Source organism: Bidens hawaiensis, unplaced genomic scaffold (assembly GCF_021521415.1).
Source record: "Bidens hawaiensis isolate Kalapana, Puna unplaced genomic scaffold, B.hawaiensis_p1.1 tig00037712_1, whole genome shotgun sequence".
NCBI classification, from domain to species: domain Eukaryota; kingdom Viridiplantae; phylum Streptophyta; class Magnoliopsida; order Asterales; family Asteraceae; genus Bidens; species Bidens hawaiensis.
The window spans coordinates 74390-98955 of record NW_027505501.1 but is presented as its reverse complement, the minus strand read 5'-3'; the positions used below and the strand labels follow the sequence as shown (position 1 = coordinate 98955).

The following is a 24566-nucleotide window of genomic DNA, read 5'->3' as shown; positions in this document are numbered from 1 at the left end:
GACTGACCCGGGTTTCAAACCCGTGTCAAACCCGGGTCCTTATGTTATAAGTCTCGTGTATTGTTTAACGACACTAGGATTCATATTCGTTAAGACATGGTTCTTAATATATATAGATATTACTAGTTTTTCATGATTTTAATTAATAATAATAATAAAATAAACAGTTCAACAAAAAAAAAAGATACGCTTGACCCGGGTTTCGAACCCGGGTCTGTTAGATACAAGACCACAAGTTAACCAGCTGCTCTAAGAATTCATTCATTGTAAGCATAAGAAAATATATATATATATATATGGAGAGAATCAAGAGAAAACTCACCTTTAGAAAGAAAACTTAAAAACTCTTTAAAACTTCTAAAAAATTATTTTTAATTAAAAATAAAAAAATATTTTCAAAATTCTTTTTTAGCCATTATTCTTATATTTTCTTATATTTCACTCAAAAAATATAAAATAATAAAAAAAACCCGTTGTAATGCACATACGTATTACTGTGCGATACCGTTGTATTACACATGTGTATTACTATGTATTTTTAAGTTTAACAGTGTTTTATTGCATATATTCAATATTTGTGTATTGTATATGTGTAGTAGTGTTGTATTATATGAAAAAAATAATAATAATAAAATAAAAGTCGATGTGGTGCACATGTGCGTTAATGTTGTATTACACATACGTACTAATGTGTATTCGATGTGTGTATTAGTCTTATATTCCATATATACAATAGTGTGTATCAAACATGTGCAATAGTGTTGTATTCTATGCAATACAAACACTTTTGCATATATGTAATGCACACTATTACATATGCGCACTATGCCGACGAGGTTACCGACAAGTTTTTTTTTTTTTTTTGGGAACCAATAACAACATATAGGAATAATGGAAAAAAAAGAAACTTCAAAAAAAAATTTAAAAAGTTAAAAAATAGTTTTTAGGAGTTTTTAAGTTTTCTCTTTAAAAGGAGTTTTCACTAGAACCCACCCCTATATATATATATATATAATATACTTCAGGTTCATCTTCTTCATATGAACCCTAGATTTTTCAACTGGAAAAACTGTTCTATGTTCGTTCAAATTTGTTTAGGGCTATTATTCATCAGTTAATCAACATTAGAAAGCACATATCAATTACCTTTAGATGTTTTGATTTGGCCGAGATTAAGGTTGCCGGAAAAGAATTAATAAGAACTCCCAATTACAGAAACTCGGTGTATTAGAGGGGGATTAAGGGGAATGAGCAAGTTGGTTAAAGGTCTAAGCTCCTATTTATACTAGATGGAGGAGCGTGTACGCGTTAACTCATTTATTTTGATTACCCGGATTTTCCGGCGACCATAAAGGACACGGTTACGGGTTGATTAACGTGATTAATGGGTTGGTTATGATGTATTAACGAGGAGAAAACATTTTATAATATTAAATTTTGGTTTAAAAAAAAGTTTGAGGTGGTCGGCGGCCACTCCGGCGCCGGATTCCGGCGGCCGGAGGGTCATCGGAAAAACGCGACCAGGGGGAGGGGGACGGGAGGGTTGGGTTTAGATTTTGAATGTATTTTCATTTTTAGTCCTTCAAATTTCATGTTCTTTTAACTTTTGATTTTTAAGTTTTAAGTTATAACATTTTCACTTTTAACCCTTAAACTTTGTAAATTATTTTTCATGAGTTTTTGGTTTTGGAAATCTTTCGTGTTTTTAACTAGATTATCGATAGGACTCAGGGTTTCACAAATACTTGAATAACACGAACATCGAACAATGAACCTTAAATGTCAGGAACACTTTTAAAAACGATAATTAATACAACAAAATGACCCAACGGGTCGGGTTAACAAATACAAATACGAATTGAAAATTGACGAATGTCACAACAAGTTTGAGGAACGGGGAAGACCGGGAATATTTTTGGGTTACCTATGGGGTATTAAGGGTTACAAGATTTATGATGCAAAGAATGGCAAAATGATTGTGTCTAGAGACGTGAGGTTTGTTGAAAGCACATTTCCTTATGACCCACACATTGACCAAGAGGAAGATGAAGAACCGGAAATTTTTGAGTTTCCAACATGGTACTATGATGATCAAAATCCACAAGAAAACACAGGTAATATATATGAAGAGAATGAGCCAGAACCAGATAGCTCAAACAATGACATGAATAAGAATATGCATGAAGGTGATGCCATGCAAAATGATACAAACTATGAAAATTTGCCACAAAAATGAAGGGCCGACCCAAGTGGCAGAACCCATGGCCCAAATTGAAAACATTGTCCAAGCCAATGTGCCCGAACCCACGACCCAAACAGAAACAGAAATAGAACATAAAGAACCTACCAAGGAAAAACGAACTAGAACTCGTCCTGCTCGACTCAATGATTATGTTGTGAATCTCCCACCATCTATCGATCAAGCTTTACCTCAACAGTCCTCGACGGTATATCCTATTGCCAATTTTATTTCTTATGATAAATTTTCTAATTCACATAAAGCCTTTTTAACAGCCATCAGTTTAAATGATGAGCCAAAGACTTTTAAGCAAGCTGTTCAAGATGAAAATTGGATGGAGGCAATGAAGAAAGAAATAAAGGCACTTGAGACTAATGGTACGTGGACCCTTGAGGATCTACTGGAAGGAAAACGAGCTATAGATTCAAAGTGGGTGTACAAATTAAAATACAAACCAAATGGGGAAATAGAAAGATACAAAGCAAGGTTAGTAGCAAAAGGTTTTACTCAAATGGAAGGAATTGACTTCCATGACACCTTTGTCCCCGTGGCAAAACTCGTCGTCACCGTTCGTACACTCTTGGCTGTTGCAGTAAAGAAGAATTGGATAATTCATCAGTTGGATGTCAACAATGCATTTTTGCATGGTGACTTGAACGAAGAAATTTATATGAAGATTCCACAAGGTTTTGATAAAGGGAAAGAAACAAAGGTTTGCAAGCTAAAGAAATCACTCTATAGGCTGAAACAGGCATCCAGGAATTGGTATCAAAAGTTTACATCGGCTTTGCTTGAGTTTGGATTTGAACAATCTAAACCTGATCACTCACTTTTTATATTTAAAAGAGGAAGTACATTTGTGGCGGCTCTTATTTATGTAGATGATATTATATTAGTGGGTAACAACTCAAAGAAAATTGAAGAAACAAAGAGTTTTCTTGATAGAAAATTTAGCATTAAAGACCTTGGTGTTCTGAAATACTTTTTGGGAATCGAAGTAGCACGGAAAAAAGATGGTTTTGTCCTGAGTCAAAGAAAGTATGTGATGGACATTTTAGAAGATAGTGGTATGTTGGGTTGTAAACCAAGTGCTTTTCCTATGGAACAGAACACCAAACTTGGTAGGGACGATAAAGAAGTGCGCGTTGATGCTGGCAAGTCTAGACGATTAGGGGGTCGACTTCTTTATTTACAAGCGACCAGACCAGACATTACTTATTCTGTGAACATTCTTAGTCAGTTCGTTGCTAATCCTAGACAGAATCATATGGAAGCAGCTATAAGAGTTCTCAGATACTTGAAGTCCACTCTTGGTCAAGGTATTTTACTTCCAAATAGTGGTGGGGTGAATCTCATTGGATATACCGATTCGGATTGGCTTGGGTGTCAAGATACATGACGGTCACGAACTGGTTATGTTTTACTTTTAGGAGGGGCTCCTATTTCTTGGAAATCGAAAAGACAATATGTTGTATCCAGGTCTTCCGCTGAAACTGAATATCGGGCTATGGCATCGACAGTCAGTGAAGTTTTATGGGTTCGATGGCTCTTGAAACATTTGGATGTCTCCCAGACAGGTCCGACACAATTATTCTGTGATAATATAGCTGTCAAACATATAGCAAATAATCCAGTTTTTCATGAACGCACAAAGCATGTCAAAATGGATTGCTATTTTGTCAGAGAACGCGTGGAGTCGAAGGATATTGAGCCGTTACACATTAACACAAAGGAACAAATTGCTGACTTGTTCACGAAAGCTCTTGGTTCTAGATAGTTGCGGTTTCTACTTGACAAGTTGGGCATTTGTGACCTGCATGCTCCAACTTACGGGGGAGTATAGAACATGAAGATTTTATTATCGTTTCCTTATTTATTGTTTGGTATTTGTCTATGTATTTAGCTCTCTCTTGTTTGGACAAATCATTATGAAATAAAAATACCAAATTGTTTTATAAATGTATATATAAACATATATGCTCCATGTATTTGTGATCACCACTTCTTCAATACATCATAATTTCTTTTCAAAAAACACTTTCTTTAAGAAGGTGGTAAAAAACCTTTTCCAAACTAATGATAATAAATAAAATATAACAAAGTGGCAAAAATGTATAAATCATATTAACATGAAACTTGAAGATGGAGACACGTTTAGTAAAAATAGAGAGAGGGAGTACGTTTAGCAACACCCGTAAATAATGTGTTGTTAAAACATGAGTCTAACAAAAAAAAAATGTATAGATTTAACCGTTATTAACTGCCATGTGTGTAATCTATACATTTACATGCATCTCGATCTCTCTTGGTCCCGAGTCTCTCTCCTAACAAATCTCTTGTCCATTTTCATGTTCAAATATTTCCAGATCGAAAACAATCCGACAGAAACGGAACCAAATCGGAATTACGATCAAACTATTCATTCGCATGCATGCATGCATATTAATTATTATTACTAATCAACTAAATAAATTAACATTGAGTTTTCTCTTTTGATTTGATCGGTTAAATGGCCGTGAATGAATGGATCAACGGGTATTTAGAGGCGATATTGAATAGCAAATCGTCGAATATAGACGAGAACAAGGAGAATTTGCGAGAACAAGGCCATTTTAATCCCACCAAATATTTTGTGGAGGAAGTGGTTACGGGAGTCGACGAGACTGACTTGCATCGGACATGGATCAAGGTTGTTGCTACGAGGAACACCCGAGAACGGAGTTCCAGACTCGAGAATATGTGTTGGCGGATATGGCATCTCACCCGCAAAAAGAAACAGGTACATGATCATGAAGATAATAATCATCTAATTAAATATTTCTTAATTTTACGATTTAATGGATTATTCAATAGTGTCAATTGTTCCTTTGTTGTTAGCCAAAATCAGGCACTTTTCATGATTTAATTTTTAGAATCATAACATTTGGGAATATAATGACATGCATTTTTATTTATGATTTGTAAAGAGGTGTCACCTGTACTAGAGTTGGAGCGAGTTTTAGTGAAAAGGTGATACTGATTATTTGCTCTGGTTTTGCAATAAAAGAAAAGGTTCTTTGTTGGTTAGAATATTAACATGAGGAGATAAGAGGAATAATGATAGCAAAATCACCGGTAACGAAGATAGGATAGTTCAACGACTGATTTCGGATGCAAATGCAGATTCACCACATGAAAACAAACCGTCGAGCTACAATCTTTAACCGAAGATACATATACACCACTCCAGATAGAAACCGTGTCTAAAAACACCACTCAAGATGCCAAAATCGAGCTAGTATAACCAAAATCAATTTTACTCATTGAGATAAAATTAACCACAAAATACTTTTCTTCAAACATAAACTTACTGACTTTTTTTCATTCCTCACGAATTGTATATATAGTGGGCATTGAAAGATTCTAGTTGTGTAATTGTAAGAATCACTCAAAGCAACCTTAGTTGGAGTAAAAACTAACATGTTTTACTTCAAATTCAAATATATAGTTGGAGTGGGAAGATTACCAACGGGTTGCAAAGCGAAGATTCGAAAGGGAACAAGGGCGCATCGATGTAAGGGAGGACATGTCGGAAGACATGTCAGAATCCGAGAAAGGAGATATTGGGGATTTAGGTGACAGCCCAAATAAGACTTACCAGCATACTGCTTCTAATGTGGAAGCTTGGTCAGATGATAGAAAAGAGAAGAAGCTGTACATTGTGCTCATAAGGTATTAATTTATATCTTTCATTTAGAAACATGAAGAAAATAAGTTATATATAACAGTCCTTGTGCTCTCAAACAGTTTGCACGGTTTGGTTCGTGGAGAAAATATGGAGCTCGGTCGTGATTCTGATACGGGTGGTCAGGTAGTTTACTTATCAATAGATGTTCAACTTATATTTGTTTAAAATGGTCAAGCATGTGAAATGAAAATAATCAAGTTTTAAGTGTGTTAATGTTTGTTGAGTTGTGAAAAACAAGTCATAAACGCTTACGGTTTACCTGCTTACTAAATGGCTTAAACATATTAATCCGAACACGACCTTTTAATTAAATAGGTCAACTCGCACACAGCCCATTTTATTTAAACATGTATAACATGTTAATGGGTAATAAACTAACAATCAAGTTGTAAACATGTCCATATAGTTCCCGAGCTGTAAAAAAATGGGTTAAACGGGTTAGTGAGTCGACGTGTTTAATTAAATGTTGATTGGTCGATAGGTTTACTAAACAGGTTAACCCGAACATGACCCCTTTTTTTAAAAAAATGCACTTGCTGTTCTGATGATTTTTTTTTTTTTAATAATAGATCAAGTATGTTGTTGAGCTTGCTCGGGCTCTTGCAAAGACACCCGGGGTGTATAGAGTAGATCTATTTACCCGCCAAGTGTCATCACCTGAGGTAGATTGGAGCTATGGAGAGCCCACTGAGATGTTGACAGCCGGCACAGATGATCCAGACGATGATGTTGGTGAAAGCAGCGGAGCTTATATTATAAGAATACCATTTGGCCCGCGTGACAAGTACCTTAGAAAAGAATTACTTTGGAACCATATCCAAGAATTTGTGGATGGTGCACTTGCTCATATTCTTAACATGTCAACCGCATTGGGCGAACAAATAGGCGGGGGCAACCCCGTGTGGCCATATGTGATTCATGGTCATTATGCAGACGCAGGTGATAGTGCAGCTATTCTTTCGGGTGCACTTAATGTTCCCATGGTTTTGACCGGTCATTCGCTTGGTAGAAACAAGCTAGAACAACTTCTTAAGCAAGGCAGGCAGTCGAAAGAAGATATTAATTCGACATATAGGATAATGAGAAGGATTGAAGCCGAAGAGCTTTCGTTAGATGCAGCTGAACTTGTGATAACAAGCACAAGACAAGAAATTGATGAACAATGGGGTTTGTATGATGGGTTTGATGTCAAGCTTGAGAAAGTTTTGCGGGCGCGTGTCAGACAGGGTGTTGATTGTCATGGTAGATTTATGCCGAGGATGGCGGTAATGTTCTTTTAATCTTACTAGAAAAATATGTTTTCATTATAATCTTGTTTGAGGTTTCATTAAGCTTCATTTGCATGTTTAACTCTATTTAACAAGGTATAAAGTAGATATAAAATTAGGCAGTGCTATAAATATGATACAAAATTCATAGTTCAATAGGGTTGTGCGATGGGTTCGTTTTGAGCTCAAACAAAAATTCAGTTTTTAGGTTTTTGTAAACCGGTTGATTTTGGTTTTCTCGAACGATGGGTTCAGTTCAGTTTTGACATTCAGGCTTGAAGCTTATGCCAAAAAACAATGATCCAAGTTAATAAATTTGGGTTGGGGCCTAAATGTTTTGATTAGTTAATGACTTTTTGATTGTAACACATTCGGGCTACACCTTTATTAGTTGTTTATAAGTTACTTAAAATTCAAAAATAAAAGTTATAACTCATAAACTCAATTACAAAAGTTGGTTTTTATGGATTAGGATCGTTTATAATTCGGTTCGCTTTTTATGGTTTTCGGTAAACTAAAACCGAACTAAAAATTTGGTTTTTGAAAACCAAGCCGCCGGTTTTAGGTTGTGTCCGGTTATGTCAGTTACTTTGGTTACATGTTTGTTATTTCGGTTAATAATAATAATAAAAATAATTTATTCCAGGTTATTCCTCCCGGGATGGATTTCAGCAGGGTCATCCAAGAAGCAAATGAGGCTGATGGGGACCCACCATTAACCAACACAGAAGGCTCTTCTCCAAAAACAGTGCCACCAATATGGTCAGAAGTAAGTAAACATATACATGGTTTTTTTAAAAAAAATACATGTCAACTTTCATATCTCTTGTGCATTTGTTCGCCATTAACATGTTTGTTGCAGGTTATGCGGTTTCTAACAAATCCACACAAACCGATGATATTAGCATTGTCAAGACCAGATCCAAAGAAAAACATTACTACCCTTTTGAAGGCTTTTGGAGAATGTCACTCTTTGAGAGGGCTTGCTAATCTTGTAAGTAGGCTGGCTTGGTTTATGTGACTGTTTATGTATGTATTTTTGTTAGACTTAATTAAACATGCCTAAAACAGACACTTATAATGGGAAATAGAGATGATATAGACGAAATGACTGCTGGAAACGCTTGTGTTCTTACAACTGTACTAAAATTGGTGGACAAATATGATCTTTATGGTCAAGTCGCATTCCCTAAACATCATAAGCAAAACGATGTTCCAGAAATCTATCGTCTCGCAGCCAAAACTAAGGTCTATCAACCACTGCACGTTACATACAATAGTTCTGCGCATTGTATATAACATGGACTTAATGCAGTCTTTTAACTTGTTTGCATACATTAATAAGTTGTGATTATAATTTAGCATTGTTTTTGTTACAGGGTGTTTTTATAAATCCTGCTTTGGTGGAACCTTTTGGGCTTACGTTGATCGAGGTTTGTTGTTATAAACTTATAATCATTCGCATATTTTACCTCTTTTTTTACTTTAGCACCAAAAGTTGGTATAATTTGATATATAGGCTGCAGCTCATGGACTTCCTATGGTAGCAACTAAAAATGGTGGCCCTGTTGATATTCATAGAGTATGTTATGCTGTTCCTTTTATATCATGCATTTTATATGGATAACACTCTATTGTTCTCCTATACCGAGGGTGTTTGGATTTGTTTTGAAACAGTTTTTTTAATGTTTGGATAAACAAATCTTGCTTCTGAGCATCTTGAAAATAATTATTTATTTTCTAAGACACATCCAAACACCTGCCCTTAAGTAGCTTGTAAAAACCAGTGGTCATATGTACACAATGACAGGCACTAAACAACGGGCTACTCATCGACCCGCATGATCAACAAGGGATATCTAACGCGCTACTTAAACTGCTATCCGAGAAGACTTTATGGCAGGAGTGCCAAAAAAGTGGCTGGAAAAACATACATTTATTCTCATGGCCCGAACACTGCCAGACATATCTAACACGCGTGGCATCATGTCGCATGAGACACCCTGCATGGAAAACCGACACCCCTGCAGACGGAATGTCAAAAGAAGATTCCTTAAACGACTCACTTCGAGACGTACAAGACGCGTCATTACTCTTATCCATAGATGGAGACCGATCATATTCGATTAACGACTCGTCAGATGGCGGTGGAGATATTCAAGATCAAGTGACAAGGGTAATGAGCAAGATGAAAAAACCTCAATCATCAGATAAAGTTGGTGACATGAACAATAATAGTACTAGTAGTAGGAATAATAATAAGTATCCGGTGTTAAGGAAGAGGCGGAAGCTGATTGTCATAGCGGTTGACTGTTATGATAGCAAAGGAGAGCCTGAAAAAGCTATGATTGGTGTTATACAAGAGACGTTTAACGCGATTAAAGTTGACGCGCAATTCGGGAAAGGGGTAGGTGTTGCTATATCCACAGCTATGCCATTATCAGAACTAGTGGATTTCTTGAAAAGGGGGAATATTAAGGTGCACGAGTTTGATGCTATGGTGTGTAGTAGTGGAAGCGAAGTATATTATCCATGTGCTTCTGAAGAAAATGAAAATGATGAGCTCTATCCGGATCCGGATTATGCAACACATGTCGAGTACAGATGGGGTTCAGATGGTATCAAGAAAACCGCTTGGAAGTTGATGAATACGCCTGAAGATCAAGACGGGAAATCTGGGAAACCTTCAAAAGTGATTGAAGAAGATGTGAAGTCTAGCAACTCACATTGCCTGTCTTTTCAGATTAAAAATGTTGAGAAGGTGAGACGTAATAAGTTATAAGGTGTATTACCCAACTGATCTGTGAGTAACCTTTTTATGATATTAATCTTGCAGGCAAGAAAAGTGGATGATTTAAGACAAAAGTTTAGAATGAGGGGACTGAGGTGCCATCTTATGTATTGTAGAAACTCTACAAGAATGCAAGTAATTCCTCTCCTCGCCTCTCGAGCACAAGCCCTTAGGTAAATCATTTCACTCGCCAATTCATAGATACGAGTCAAACGGGCCAAATAGCTCAAGGGAAAGGGGTATGGGTTGCAAGTTATCTAAAGGCTTTTTACAATATGATGATGCATTTTAGCCAATGTGATTAAAATTACTTTAATATTGTAATAACTAGTGCATTAAAATGACCCTTCTCAAGAGAAAATTGTTTTAACTGGTTACCCAACTTTTGACATTTGACTTAATTTGTTATGGTCAATAGGTTTTTCTTTGTCCGTTGGAGATTAAACGTTGCAAATATGTACGTGCTCCTTGGTGAAACGGGTGACACAGATTATGAAGAACTCATTTCGGGGACACACAAGACGTTGATTCTAAAAGGACTTGTTAAAACAGGTTCTGAAGGATTGCTTAGAACCAGTGGTAGCTACTATAAGGAGGACATAGTTCCTGAAGAGAGCCCTCGCGTTGCCTATATTAATTCAACTAAAGCCGAAGATATTGCAAGTGCATTAACGGGACTTTCTAAATGTGACTCATGATCATGTCGACTGCTTAACTTTAACTTTTTCCCAACCTGTTGTGAACGCGATAATAACATGTATCAATAGTGTCTTACGATGTGGGTTTACATCGAAATTTATTTGGCTAGATGGGCGGATTCCCAAGTTGTAAGTTCCATTTCAGTTTTTAAATGTATTCATTCTACAAATATGCACATGTAAATACATTAATGATCTTGAGAGATGAGGATCTGCAAGAACAATTCCATTGTAATTGTGAAAATAAAGGTATCATGTGTGTCAAACCGACGTATCCTTATTAATTTTTTTCAAGCTATCCAAGTCCATGAAAGATAATCCGCTTCCACTTTTTGGGAATCTATCCGGTCTGTCAAACTGGTCAAACTAAACCGTAAACACACATATTTTGGAACACGAGTCTTGTAATACAACTCGCCTCGTCCGTAGAGGAGGTAATGGCTCATAAGAAATATCATATCTCAATAAATCATCAACGCATTTTACACAAAATGATTGAGGATAATAACAAAATCAAACACAAAATCAAGATAACAACTTTGATGGGGTTGCTTGTGACGTATTTTTTTTATGAGAATTTGAACGTGATATAAATTATGGTTACTGCCTTTATTTTTCTCTCATTAATTCAAATTATCTATTACTCATCATATATAACTTTATTACATTGTTTTTATAAGCACATGAGGTGGGAGACTTTCCCCATTTTCTCCCATTTTATCTCGAAAATGGGAGGGTGTGTTCCGTGATCCATTTCCCCCACTTTCTTGTTTTTTTTTTTTTTGGTTTTTTTTTCAATTCTTCATAGAAACCAAGGTACAGTCCACGGATTTCGGTGAAAAACCATCCGGGGAGAAAGCAGGGGTGGTGTTCCCACCCGGTCTCTTCACGACTCCCACTCCGCATGGGATAACATATTATTGATTTTGCGATTGTTAAATATATAAAGTACAATTTAAAAGAAACCAAACTAAAATTGGAGTTTTTTACCAAATGAGTGCAGATGGAAAAAAATATTTATTAATTTGGTGTACTTTGAAAAGTGTTTACCAATTTGATAGAGTTGGTAAATGTGTACTTTCCTAATCTTATTTGATACAACTTAATTCATTAACTACTAATAAAATAATAAGGTATTCTTGTTTACTAATTATTATCGAACTTATATTTACTATTTATTATCAAAAAAATATAAAATTAAAATAGTGAATTAACAAAAGGTTATAAGAAATATTTGGGAACACGAGTCTTGTAATACAACTCACCTCGTCCGTAGAGGAGATAATGGCTCATAAGAAATATCAGATCTCAATAAATCATCAACGCATTTTACACACAATGATTGAGGATAACAACAAAATCAACCACAAAAATCAAGATAATAACTTTGATGGGGTTGCTTGTGACGCATTTTTTTATGCGAAATTGAACGTGATATACATGATGGTTACATAACTGTCTTTATTTTTCTCACTATTTCGAATATTATCTACTGTACTAATAAAAGAATACCCATTTTTTTCACTTGTCACTCTCTTAGCCTTCCAACATTTTTTAACCTATTTTCAATATATAGTTTGTTTATGGATTTCTTGAATACCCCCATAGGTTATTAACTTATTACCCGACCCATGCACTAGGCCATATTTCTTTCAATTTAGAGCAACCCCATCCCAAACACCGGTGCATCCTTGCCGCTATCTATTTAGATCCGACTCCCAAATGTTTTGTCTTTTAGTTGATATTAAATTAAATTCCTTATCTAATACATTAAACTAATATATATAACCTTATTGTATCTTTTGGTATCAACTGGTATCCCGAACTCAGAGTAATCAATATTTTCCAAACAACGACAAACATGTTAGTATGTCTAGAAATATGTTTCTCGTAATTGCATACCTTATTTACCTTAACTTTGTAGTAGATTAAGTCAATTACTTTTTCATACATAGATAGGTCGGTGACAGCAAACTTATCATGCTCAATCAACTTTGAAATATTTGTGTAATGGTTGTTTTGTAATTCATGTAATTCTAATGTAAATTGTTTTGTATCTACTATTATAATAAATAAAAAATGATTGTTCAACCGCATATCTCTTAATTAGCCTAATAGTTTGCCAAGTGGCACCCTTATCTTTTCATCATTAATTTTTAATTATTTTATTAAAACAAATCATTTAAAACATTTCATAACTTATCTCTTATCACATTAAAGCACCAAAAATCTAACATGTAATATTTAATTTTAACAAAAAGAAATGTTTCTTAATGATATCCTTTTATAATATTTGTTTTAAAAATTTTAATATAACATTCCATGGTTTCTTACAATTTAATTACTTATACAAAATAATAGTTTTAATAATTTCATATTAAAAAGTGAATGCTTTAAATTTTATGCTTAATCTTATTTCTAATTACTATAAACTACACTTAACGCTTTAATTTTGAAAACCATCCATGATTTTTAAAATCTTTCACTTTCCGACAATAATTATAATTCTATATTCCAATAATAATAATAATGATAATAATAACAACAACAACATGCTCAAAAGCTTAGAAACTAACTTTTTCTATAATCTTACTATCCTATGTTTTTTATTATTATTAAAATTTGTTTATTTCACATAAAAAACAAATTTTAACAACGGTAATTTTCATTGTCGGTCATGTGGTGTTATATGCTCATATGCATCAAATTTAGATTAATACCTTTAAGGAAAAATACATGTAAATATGACCAAAATATATAACGGTCGCTGCTATCTAAAACCTATAATGGTTTCATGTTGTTTGAGATGTTTTGTTGATTTGGAAAAATAAAGCTGTTTTTTATATTTAAGATGATGTTTTTTATGTTTTAAAATACTTTTTCAGTTTCTGTAAACTAGCATTGTTTTAAACTCTTAGCATATGGTATTTTGCTTATATATATTTTATTGAATGTTAAACACAAATATTAATTTATATTGCTTTATAATATAATTTATTTATGTAAACTTTGTGTATTGTTAATTTATTTAAGTATTTTTATGAGTTGTATCAATCTTTTTTTTAAACACTATTCTCCTTAAAAATATAGATCCATATATCCAATTAATATTAGTACTAAATGATTTATGATTTTAGTAACAATAATGTGTTATTAGTAAGAAAAGTTAATTAAATAAATTTTATGCATTATATACAACAAAAGTTTTTAGAGATTTATGTCACAATTTCTAGATTAAAATTAGAGATGAAGTCAACCTTTTAATGTTCAATAAAGAGGTAACTACAAATGTTGTATATGAAGAAATTTTCAAAGATTATTGAAAATTTGCCATATAATTCTCTTTTTCTTTTTTTATTTTATAAAACTTTTATTGTATTTAACGTTGTAATGCATATTCATATTCATTCATCTAATATCAAATTTATATAACTATTTCCCATTGTTTTGATCCTTTGCTAATATAGTTTACCCAACCCGTCTATACACGGGTATTTAACCTAGTTAACAATATATGATAATTGTGTTGTTGATTGAATTTTGCTTAATATTTAAAGTTTTAAATTTTCATCAATTCTCGTGTAATACACGGGGCTCAAACTAGTTCACTATATACAACTTTATTACATTGTTTCTAAGAGCACATGAAGTGGGAGGCTTTTCCCATTTTCTCCCATTTTATCTTGAAAATGGGAGGGTGTGTTTCGTGATCCATTTCCTCCACTTTCTTGTTTTTTTATCATTTCTTCACATAAACCAAGGTGCAGTCCACAGAATCCGGTGAAAAACCATCCGGGGAGAACCCAGGAGTGGTGTTCTCACCCGGTCTCCTTTTTTCCTCCACGACTCCCACACTCCGCGTGGGATAACATATTATTGACTTCGCGATTGTTGAATATAGAAAGAGCAATTTGCGATGTGGTGAAAATTGAAATGTTTCATAACTTGGTGTTCATTTCGTAAATTATTTCGTGCCGAGTAAACTGCCATTTTTGTCTAGGGATGACAATGAAACCCGAACCCGATGGAAAAACCCGAAACCCGACATAAATGGGGCGGGTAACACCCAACCCGTTAGGGTTTGGGACAGGTTTGGGATTAGTTTTGAAATTTTTCGCTGGTTTGGGATTTCTAATATACCTGATTACCCGACCCGATTATCCGATAACATAGACCCATTTACCCGATTATATACCCGATGTACCCGATATAGCTTATTATATTATATTATATTATATATATACACACACACACACTATATTCCAAATATATTATTTGTCAAAATTTGTTTATGTAAATTATTTGAGATATTTTACTTATATGGTAACCATCTTTGTAATCGATTAGTTATATTTTGTCAAAACCCTTGTAGAAACACGATGGGTTTTGTGCTGGGTATACCCAACAGGTATTTTGTCAAAACCCGATAGGAACCCCGAAATCTGATGGGAAAACCCGAAACTCGATGGGTAATTACCCGATTAAAACCCGACGGGTTTGGGATGGACTTTTATAACCGGGTATGGGTTTGGGAATACCTAAACCCGACCCATTGTCATCCGTATTTTTGTCCAAAATTTTTTTGGGACATTTCCATCCTCATGGTTTCTAAAATTACGATTTTCGTCCAAATCATTTACCCCGTTAGTTTTTTCGTTAAGTGAGGTGTATATGGGTCATTTTACATATTTATAATTTTAAATATTATTTAAAAGAAACCAAACTAAAATGGTAGGGACTTATATTCTAAATTCAGAAGCTAGTAGCAAACAATGTCTTATTCATCACTTAACATGTCGAAGAAATTGACACGATTCAACCCCAGTCAATTCGTAATGGGACGAAAAATTACATTTTATATCTTTAGTTTCTTTGGGTCTCAATCATGAAGAGTAAAAAACATATATACGTAAAATGAGGGCTACTGAGTTAGTAAAAAACAAGGTTAGTAATAAGTGGACGAAAATAACAAAGGTGAGAGAGGGACAAAAACGGCAATTTACTCCTTGGTGCTTTACCCTAATAATATTCAAAACCTAAACCCTAACTCCTTCCGACCTCAACAATGGGAGACGTCAAGCTTCCGATTCCAGGCAAACGAAACATCCTAATCACCAGTGCCTTACCTTACGTCAACAACGTTCCTCATCTCGGAAACATAATCGGCTGTAAGTACTACATACTCGATTTTGACCTCTAAATTGTTAATTTTAACTCAATTCGCAGGTGTTTTGAGTGCGGATGTGTTCGCTCGCTACTGCCGTTTGAGAGATTACAACGCGATATACGTTTGCGGCACTGATGAGTACGGAACCGCCACGGAAACCAAGGCTTTGGAAGAGAATTGCACGCCGAAAGAGATTTGTGATAAGTAATTATTATGTCTTTACTTTTCATTTTAATTGATTCATACATGAATTTGTTTTGATTCAATTCACCTAGGGTTTTGATAATTTAGTCCTTGGTAAAACATCGCTGCTCATATATTGACCGATATCAGTTTTTTAGGTCTTGATTGTCAGTTTTTAGTGTTTTAAGAATGTTAGTGTTTTGTATATTGCAAAATTTTAATTTGCTATGCAGTCAATATCGGTGGGATATCAGTCCCTATGTGGAATATCGGTCCTAATATCAGCCTTGATATTATCGGCGATATGGACCCATATTTGACGGCTACATCACCGATTTTCCCCGATATCAGTTATTTAGGTCTTAATCATCAATTTTTGGTGTTTAATTTTAGTGTTTTAACTCTTAATCAGTTCCTAGTTTCTACTTGCTACAACTGTTAGTGTTATGTAAGTTGCAAATGGTTAATTTGTTAATGGCAGGAAAGAATACTGAATTGTTTGTGTTAAATTACTAACTGCATAGAATTTAGTTAATAGTTAATTTTTTTTTTTGGGTATCATTTTAGGTATCATGCGATTCATAGGGATGTGTATAAGTGGTTTAACATAAGTTTTGATGAGTTTGGACGAACTTCAAGTCCACAGCAGACTGAAGTTTGTCAAGCAATTTTCAAGAAGTTGTTGGAGAATAACTGGCTTTCGGAGAATACAATGCAACAGGTGTGCTTAACTGCTTTTTTTTGTTATTTTTAACTTGTGGTTTGGATTTTATATTCATTATGGGAGATGAACAGTGAATTGTGAATCTCTTGTTTACAATGCAGCTATACTGTGATACATGTAGTAAGTTTTTAGCTGATCGGCTTGTGGAGGGCAGCTGCCCAACACCAGGCTGTAATTATGATTCTGCAAGAGGAGACCAGTGTGAAAATTGTGGCAAACTGTTAAATCCAACAGAGCTCATCAATCCTCGATGCAAGGTTAGTTTACTGTTTACTTATATTTGATGTATTTTGATTTATTGTAGTAGATATTAATCTTTGATAGTATAACTTATGGTCTTGTTTTAAGGATCGTTTACGAATCTTTATCAACTTTTTGATAATGTTTTTAGGTTTGTGCAACGAGCCCTCTAATTCGTGATACAGACCACTTGTTTCTTGAACTCCCTTTATTGGAAGCTAAACTACGTGAATACATTAGCACGATGTCAGTGGCTGGTTCATGGAGTCAAAATGCCATTCATGCCACAAATGCATGGCTTAAAGAAGGCTTGAGACAACGCTGCATTACTAGAGATTTGAAATGGGGTGTTCCGGTCCCACTTGAGAAGTTCAAGGACAAGGTAAAAAGCTCTTATATTTAGTTAAAATTTTATTGTTAACTGTTTTTTCATTATATTTGGTTACGATTTCATTGTCTAGGTTTTCTATGTATGGTTTGACGCACCTATTGGATATGTCTCGATTACTAATTGCTACACAAACGAGTGGGAAAAATGGTGGAAAAATCCTGAAAATGTGGAGCTGTATCAGTTTATGGGAAAAGATAATGTTCCATTTCACACTGTAGGTTTACTTTTTTAAAATATTCTAGTCGTCTACAAATACATGAACTTTAATAATAATGAAAAAAACATTTTTAGGTAATGTTTCCTTCTACACTTATTGGGACTGGTGAGAACTGGACTATGATGAAGACTATTAGTGTTACCGAGTACTTAAATTATGAATCAGGTTTGTACTATGCTAAATTAATAATTATGGGTTTTTGCTTTAGAATTGTTACTTTATGTTTGTTTCAATTCTTGTGTAGGCAAGTTTTCAAAGAGTAAGGGTGTAGGGGTGTTTGGAAATGATGCTAAAGATACAAATATTCCTGTAGAAGTATGGAGATATTATTTGTTAACCAATAGACCAGAGGTAGTACATTTGTGTCATATTTGATTCATAACACCATTGATATGCTGATTTTATATATCTTATTTCACTGCGTTTTGGTGTAGGTATCGGATACGTTATTTACATGGGCAGATTTGCAAGCAAAGTTAAACAGTGAATTGCTAAATAATTTAGGCAATTTCATCAACCGTGTATTGAGCTTTGTTGCTAAAGAGACAGGTTAGTGGTTGGTACCATTTAGGCCTGTAAATGAACAAAAACGGACATCAACGGAGCATGTTCGTTTAACTTTAATTGAACAAACAATCGAAAATGAACAATTAAACGAACGGTGTTTTTTTGTTCGTGTTTATTCTTTAAGAAAATGAACGTGTTTGTGTTCGTTTATGTTCACTTTCTAATAGTATAAGTGAATTTGTTGAGCCTAATAAATACTAAAACTGAGCTAAATTGTAACAGGTGATATTTTATTTTCATAAAAATAGAATGCATGATGATGGGCTCAAAAAGATTTTATAATAAATATATACACGAACAAACGTAAACGAATGAACTTAAAACAAACTTTCACGAGCACAAATGACTGAACAAGAGTACAAGACATCTTTACATGTTTGTTCATTTTAATAAATGAACAAAAAGTGTTGTCTGTGTGTTTTTGTGAGTTTATTACTTAATGCTTTATTTCTTTATACTATTAATAATTGCATATAAACATTGTCTATAACCAATTACAGACTCTTCTGGCAAAGGGTCGGGATACAACTCTATAGTTCCTGAGGCTCCGGGTGCAGAGTCACATCTTTTAACAAAAGCATTGGGAGAGAAAGTTGGTAACTATGTTGACCAATATGTGGAGGCCATGGAGAAGGTGAGTTGTCATCCTAGAATATATTATTATTATCATTATTATTATTGTTACTGTTATTCTTGTTCTTTCTTTTATTCCTTCACATCCTTTATCTTTAATATATCAAATGACTTCTCCCTGGGTCTATAGTGAACCTTATACATACCTACACACACACACACACATATATATAACAAATTCTCATTGGAAATTGTTGTAGGTCAAGTTAAAGCAAGGATTGAAAATTGCAATGAGCATATCTGGTGAGGGAAATGCGTATCTACAAGTAAGTCCACAATAAAATTAAAATAAGCATGTTCATTTAACTTTTATTTGAACAAACGATTGAACACGAACGACTAAACGAAATGGGTTTTCTTGCTCGTGTTTGTTTGTTAAGAAGATGAGCGTGTTCGTGATCGTTTATGTGTGTTCGTTAACAGCAAAAACTTAAGGTTCACAAGCGTAAATGAACTCAAATAACTGATATAGATTAATGAACATAACTGAGCTAAAACCAATTAAAAGTAAATGTGAACAACAATGTGTCAGGCCTAAAAATTTATTAGAAGTAAATGTGCACACGAATAAACGTTATTGTTTTTCTTTTCATGCAGGAAAGTCAATTCTGGAAGCTTTACAAGGAAGACCTTCCGTCCTGTTCCATAGTCATGAAAACTTCAGTGGGACTCGTTTATCTTCTTGCATGCCTTTTAGAACCATTTATGCCATCATTTTCCATTGAGGCCAGTAATTTCAAATTATTGTGTTAGTGTAAAAAGATTAGTTTTTACAAACTACTCTTACCATATTATTGTTACAGGTACTCAAGCAGCTCAATCTGCCACCTCAACTATCACTTTCTGATGAAAAAGGGGATATTTTAAAGGCTAAAACTCCTTGGGATATTGTACCTGCCGGTCACAAAATTGGGACACCTGTCCCATTGTTTAAGGAATTGGTACGCACATTTGTTCTTGCTTTTGTTTTTGCTTTTTGTACATATGTTTGTTTTCAATTTTTGTGTATGTGCAGAAAGATGATGAAGTGGAATCCTTTAGAAATAGGTTTGCTGGAAGCCAAGCTGACCGTGCCAACCGGGCTGTTAAGGAAGAAGCCGAGGCAAAGAAAATTACTGAAAAGCTCAAGAACACAAAAATATCAGGTGATTCATATGTGGCATGATTACATTATCTAGTGAATGAAACGTGGCATTTTTATATATACTCTTGAAAATTTGCAAAATATCGTTCAATCAAAATATCGGGTGAACATTCGTTTTTTAATTTCATTTTAAGTTTGTTCATTTGTCCAATCAAAATATTAGGTGAACATTCGTTTATTTAATTTCGTTTTAAGTTTGTTAATTTTTTTTGTTTAATGTTTATGTTCATTTATTATTGATGGTTTACGTTTGTTTAAGTTTGTTCGTTTATATATTCATTGAAACTATTCAAGTCATAGTTGTCAATAGTGAATAGCGGTAAATAACGACAAGCTGCCTATATGCTACGTAGTGATAGCTATTTCATGTTTAGCTATAATTTTCAAATAATATTTTACATTTTAGTAAAACAAAATAGCAATTGTATTCAATTTATAAACATCCACACTATCAAAAGAGCAATAATAATCAATAAACACCACCAAAATAACATAATTAAAATCCAAAATTGATCCATTTAACAATATTTTTTTGTTTTAATTAGGCCAACATAATTGAACAATAAAATTGATTTGTCGCTTAATTGATTCAAAGTTCAGGTCAACAAAATTGACTCGCCGCTCAATTCATTGAGCGTCGATATGATTTACCCCCCAATTAAAATCCGATAGTCAATTGGGACCAGTCAATTGGAGATCAGAATGGTATTCAGAGGTCTTACCAGTCAATTGAAAATCGAATAGCAGTTATATTCAATTGGAATTGCTTCATCAGGTGATTTCCTCTAGGTACAATTCAAATCGATCCCAATTGAATTCAAATTGAAATTGTTCCAGTGATTCAATTACAAAAAAATAATTTTGCTATTTTCACGCTATTCAATAGCAAAACAGAGTATAGCGGTCATTAACTGCATCGCAATGCTTTAGCGCTCGCAAACTTTGCTGTTGACAACTATGTTTCAAGTAATTACATATTAGCTAGTTTATGAGTTTAAAATATCACTCATTACAATTTAGTACATTTGTTATTTAGACCCAATAGATTGATGTTCGTATTTACTTTTATTTGTTTTATAGCCCAATTATGTTTGTTTACGTTTGTGAACCGTTCGTTTATACTGTTAACAAGCGAACATTAACGAGCCCAAACATCTTCATTTTCTTAATGAACGAACATGAACAATAAAACTATGTTCACTTAAGTATTTGCGTTTGATCATTTTGTTTGGTTAAACAAATATGAGCATGCCTTGTTCGTGTTCCTTCTGTTCGTTTACATGCCTAGTTATCTTAAAGCAAGTTTGGGAAAAACTAGTGTATATGATATTAAGATTTATTGTTGGATGAAGGCGATTCGATACCAACTTTTGAGGGAAAATGAAATTAAATCATAGTTTATCTTCCTTGAAAATTCAATGTTTGTATTAAATGAATTTGCAGATAAATCTGGAAAGAAAGAACGACCAGCAAAATCTGCTGGTGAACCCAAAAGTAAGCCTGTGGAACAGGAAGTCACAATTAGTAGACTCGATATCCGTGTTGGAGTTATTAAGGAAGTTCAGAAACATCCGGATGCTGACTCCTTGTATGTGGAGAAAATTGATGTTGGTGAAGAACAACCTAGGACTGTTGTTAGTGGCCTTGTCAAATTTATTCCTCTTGAACAGATGCAGGTTCTTTTTACAGCATATCTTAGCAGTTTAAATATTAATATCAACATTATTCATAACTTTGTTTTTAGGATTAAATTTATATATAGCCTTATAAACTTGAAAATTTTCATATATGTCCAACTTAAATCAATTTTAGTTAATGACCACTTTGCCCCTTTCCATTATTTTTGTTTAAATTGTTTTCGATGAATGGATATATTTGATGTTTTAACTACTCTGTAAGGGCATATATGATATCTTTCAAGTTTGTAGGGACTAGGGTATATATGAAATATGATAGTTTAACTACCTTGTTTTTTATACAGAACCGGAAGGTGTGTGTTCTATGCAACCTAAAGCCAGCAACCATGAGGGGAATTAAGTCACAAGCTATGGTTCTTTGTGCTTCAACTAGTGATGGAACTAAGGTAAGTAATAATTCTTTCTTTTCATGTGTGTACAAGTATTAAACTAGCCAATGGTTAACCCTTTGTGTGAGTCGGTTCGATTTCAGGTTGAGTTGGTGGAGCCACCCGTGTCTGCTGTGGTTGGAGAGAGGGTTAAGTTTGCTGGTTTTGAGGGTGAGCCAGATGATGTTTTGAACCCCAAGAAGAAGGTTTGGGAGACGCTGCAAGTGGATCTACATTCAGATAAGAATCTCATGGCTTGTTATAAAGATCTACCATTCACTACTTCTGCTGGTGTTTGCAAGGTTTCATCAATATCTGACGGGTCGATTCGATGAATGGTTGCTTAGCATTTTTGGAATGGAACGTTGTTGTGTTTGTTTTATTTATGTTTTGGGATAACACGAGTCAGGTGTTATAGGAGATTGATGCGATTACTACATACTGTTTTTGAAGATTTTTTGCTTTTATAATTATATTTATGAAACTTAAATTGATGTTGCATTTAGAGCTTAGTTGGACATGAAATCTTAGTGCATGACTACATGATATAACAAGTAAATGTGGTAATACAGAAACTAATTTTCCCACACAAGAACATCCCTTATATATGTGTTACGCATCTTATTATTTATCTGTGTATGCTGTATAATTTATAGAGCAGCAGCCTCTATATTTTTGAAAAGTATGAATTGATTTATGATGCAGGTGATATTTGAGGGATTTGATTAACACACTTGGGTTTCAAAGATTAATATAAACAATAAGATACCCTTGCAAATTAAATCCATTTAAATAAGAAATCTCAATAATACACGTCTTGCACACTAATTTGTATCCTGACTTGAATTGACACGTAAAGCTTTGCAAGATGTTTATTGTTATAATAATGTTTCTATAGAAAAATATGATATAGTGGATGAAAATGAATAATCCTTAACAAATATTTCTACCACTAGTTTAGTGTAACAAAATTTCTAACCACTACAAATGAGGTTATTATCACAGAGGGCAAAATCATGCGTATTACATGGGCCTACTTTGATACGAAACGCATCTACTATGATTTTTTCGTGTTTATTTATTTATTTCTTTTTTTTAATTATCTTGTGGATAGATTTGACATTTTTTCTAAAGTTCATGGCCTATGTTTATCATTTTTTTAATACCCATTCGGGTGGGTCATTCAAGTAAAATACGCGAAATTATTGTCGTCTTTGTGTGCAAATTTAAAAATTCAACAACAAAACACAAAGGTAAATAAAAAAATATATATATTGTAATCTTTGTGTGCAAAATGTTTAGTAACCCAAACAATTTGTACCTTTTATATATTAACTAGTGTTAAATTGTGACGCAGATGTAAAACCATAACAAGTAGCATCAATTATCAATATACTTTGCAATTTCAATATTAGTAATTACAACTTTATCACTGATCAGTACTGATTTATCATACGTAAATCATTTCTCATATAAATCATCCTCACATATAATAATAATAATAATAATAGTTGAATCAAATAAACGGTTTTATACCCTTAAAGCAACGCGGGGTGTTAATACTAGTATATAAAACACAAGGTGAAGATTATAAAAGTTTTGTTTTATTTTCATGTTCAATTATTGAATTTCAAAAAAAGATTGTTCAACTCCACGTATGGACATGTAAAGCATATATTTATATAATCAATATAATTGTTGTATTCATATTATTTATATTTGATCTTTAAAAATATATATAAAAAATTAACACAAAGTTGAAATTGGATGTTGATTGAAAACATTTAAAAAACATCGTGTCACTATATGGAGATTTGTCACATATCTTTGCAAAAGAATATCAATATATATGACATAACGTATTGATTTATTGGCTTTTTTTTAAAAGCTAAATTAAATAAAAATGTTTATCAATCACAAAAGTCTTTTTTTATTTTAGTTTTTTAATAAGGTTAAAATTTTGTTTTCTAAATGCCACAATTGACTTTTTAAAATCTGTGTTTTTAAAAATCCAATAAGTCAATAACTTTAATATCTATATGTAGGTGGATAAATCTATAGTATTTTTGTAAAACATAACATGAATGTTTTAACATGAATGTTTGTTTTTATATAAGTGATTGATAGAACTGGTAATATGTTTCAACCTCATTGAAGTTTTCAAAGTATGTAACATAATTCAGAAAGTTTAATAACTTGTATAGAAAAGAAAATGTCATTCGTATTCTTTAGGTTTGGTTTTTTACTTTAAAAATTCATGGTAGATAGAATAATAGTGAAAAACGCGAAAATAAAAAAAAATCTTACTAAAAACTAAAAAGAAAAGAAAAAAAAAAGAAAAAACCTAATTAGTGAAACGAAAAAAATATTTCTTAGAAAAAAACACAAATATGATCAAAAATACACAAAAAAAAAATTGTTAAAATGGGTAAATATACAATTAATTTTTAAAGATATACATTACATAAACTATTTAAACTACCCCACATCCATCCAATGTGGAGTGGCGGTA

At 33.3% G+C, this 24566-nt stretch overlaps 2 protein-coding genes across 2 annotated transcripts; both read left to right on the top strand.

Annotated features, from left to right (window-relative positions):
- The first annotated feature begins 4748 nt into the window (after positions 1 to 4748).
- LOC143613547 (putative sucrose-phosphate synthase 2) lies at positions 4749 to 10723 on the top strand. Its single transcript, XM_077087222.1, has 12 exons — positions 4749 to 5018; positions 5727 to 5950; positions 6026 to 6089; positions 6536 to 7231; positions 7881 to 8003; positions 8097 to 8228; positions 8306 to 8482; positions 8614 to 8667; positions 8754 to 8816; positions 9045 to 9995; positions 10071 to 10198; positions 10444 to 10723. The coding sequence occupies exons 1-12, from the start codon at positions 4749 to 4751 to the stop codon at positions 10721 to 10723; spliced, it is 3162 nt and encodes a 1053-aa protein (XP_076943337.1).
- Positions 10724 to 15788: 5065 nt separating this feature from the next.
- Positions 15789 to 22582, top strand: LOC143613549 (putative methionine--tRNA ligase). The gene is made up of 17 exons (XM_077087224.1): positions 15789 to 15891; positions 15950 to 16094; positions 16641 to 16794; positions 16899 to 17054; positions 17189 to 17419; positions 17499 to 17642; positions 17720 to 17810; positions 17890 to 17996; positions 18080 to 18194; positions 18713 to 18846; positions 19046 to 19111; positions 19443 to 19571; positions 19649 to 19786; positions 19861 to 19990; positions 21433 to 21665; positions 21971 to 22072; positions 22159 to 22582. The coding sequence occupies exons 1-17, from the start codon at positions 15789 to 15791 to the stop codon at positions 22387 to 22389; spliced, it is 2409 nt and encodes an 802-aa protein (XP_076943339.1). The 3' UTR covers positions 22390 to 22582.
- Positions 22583 to 24566: the final 1984 nt, after the last annotated feature.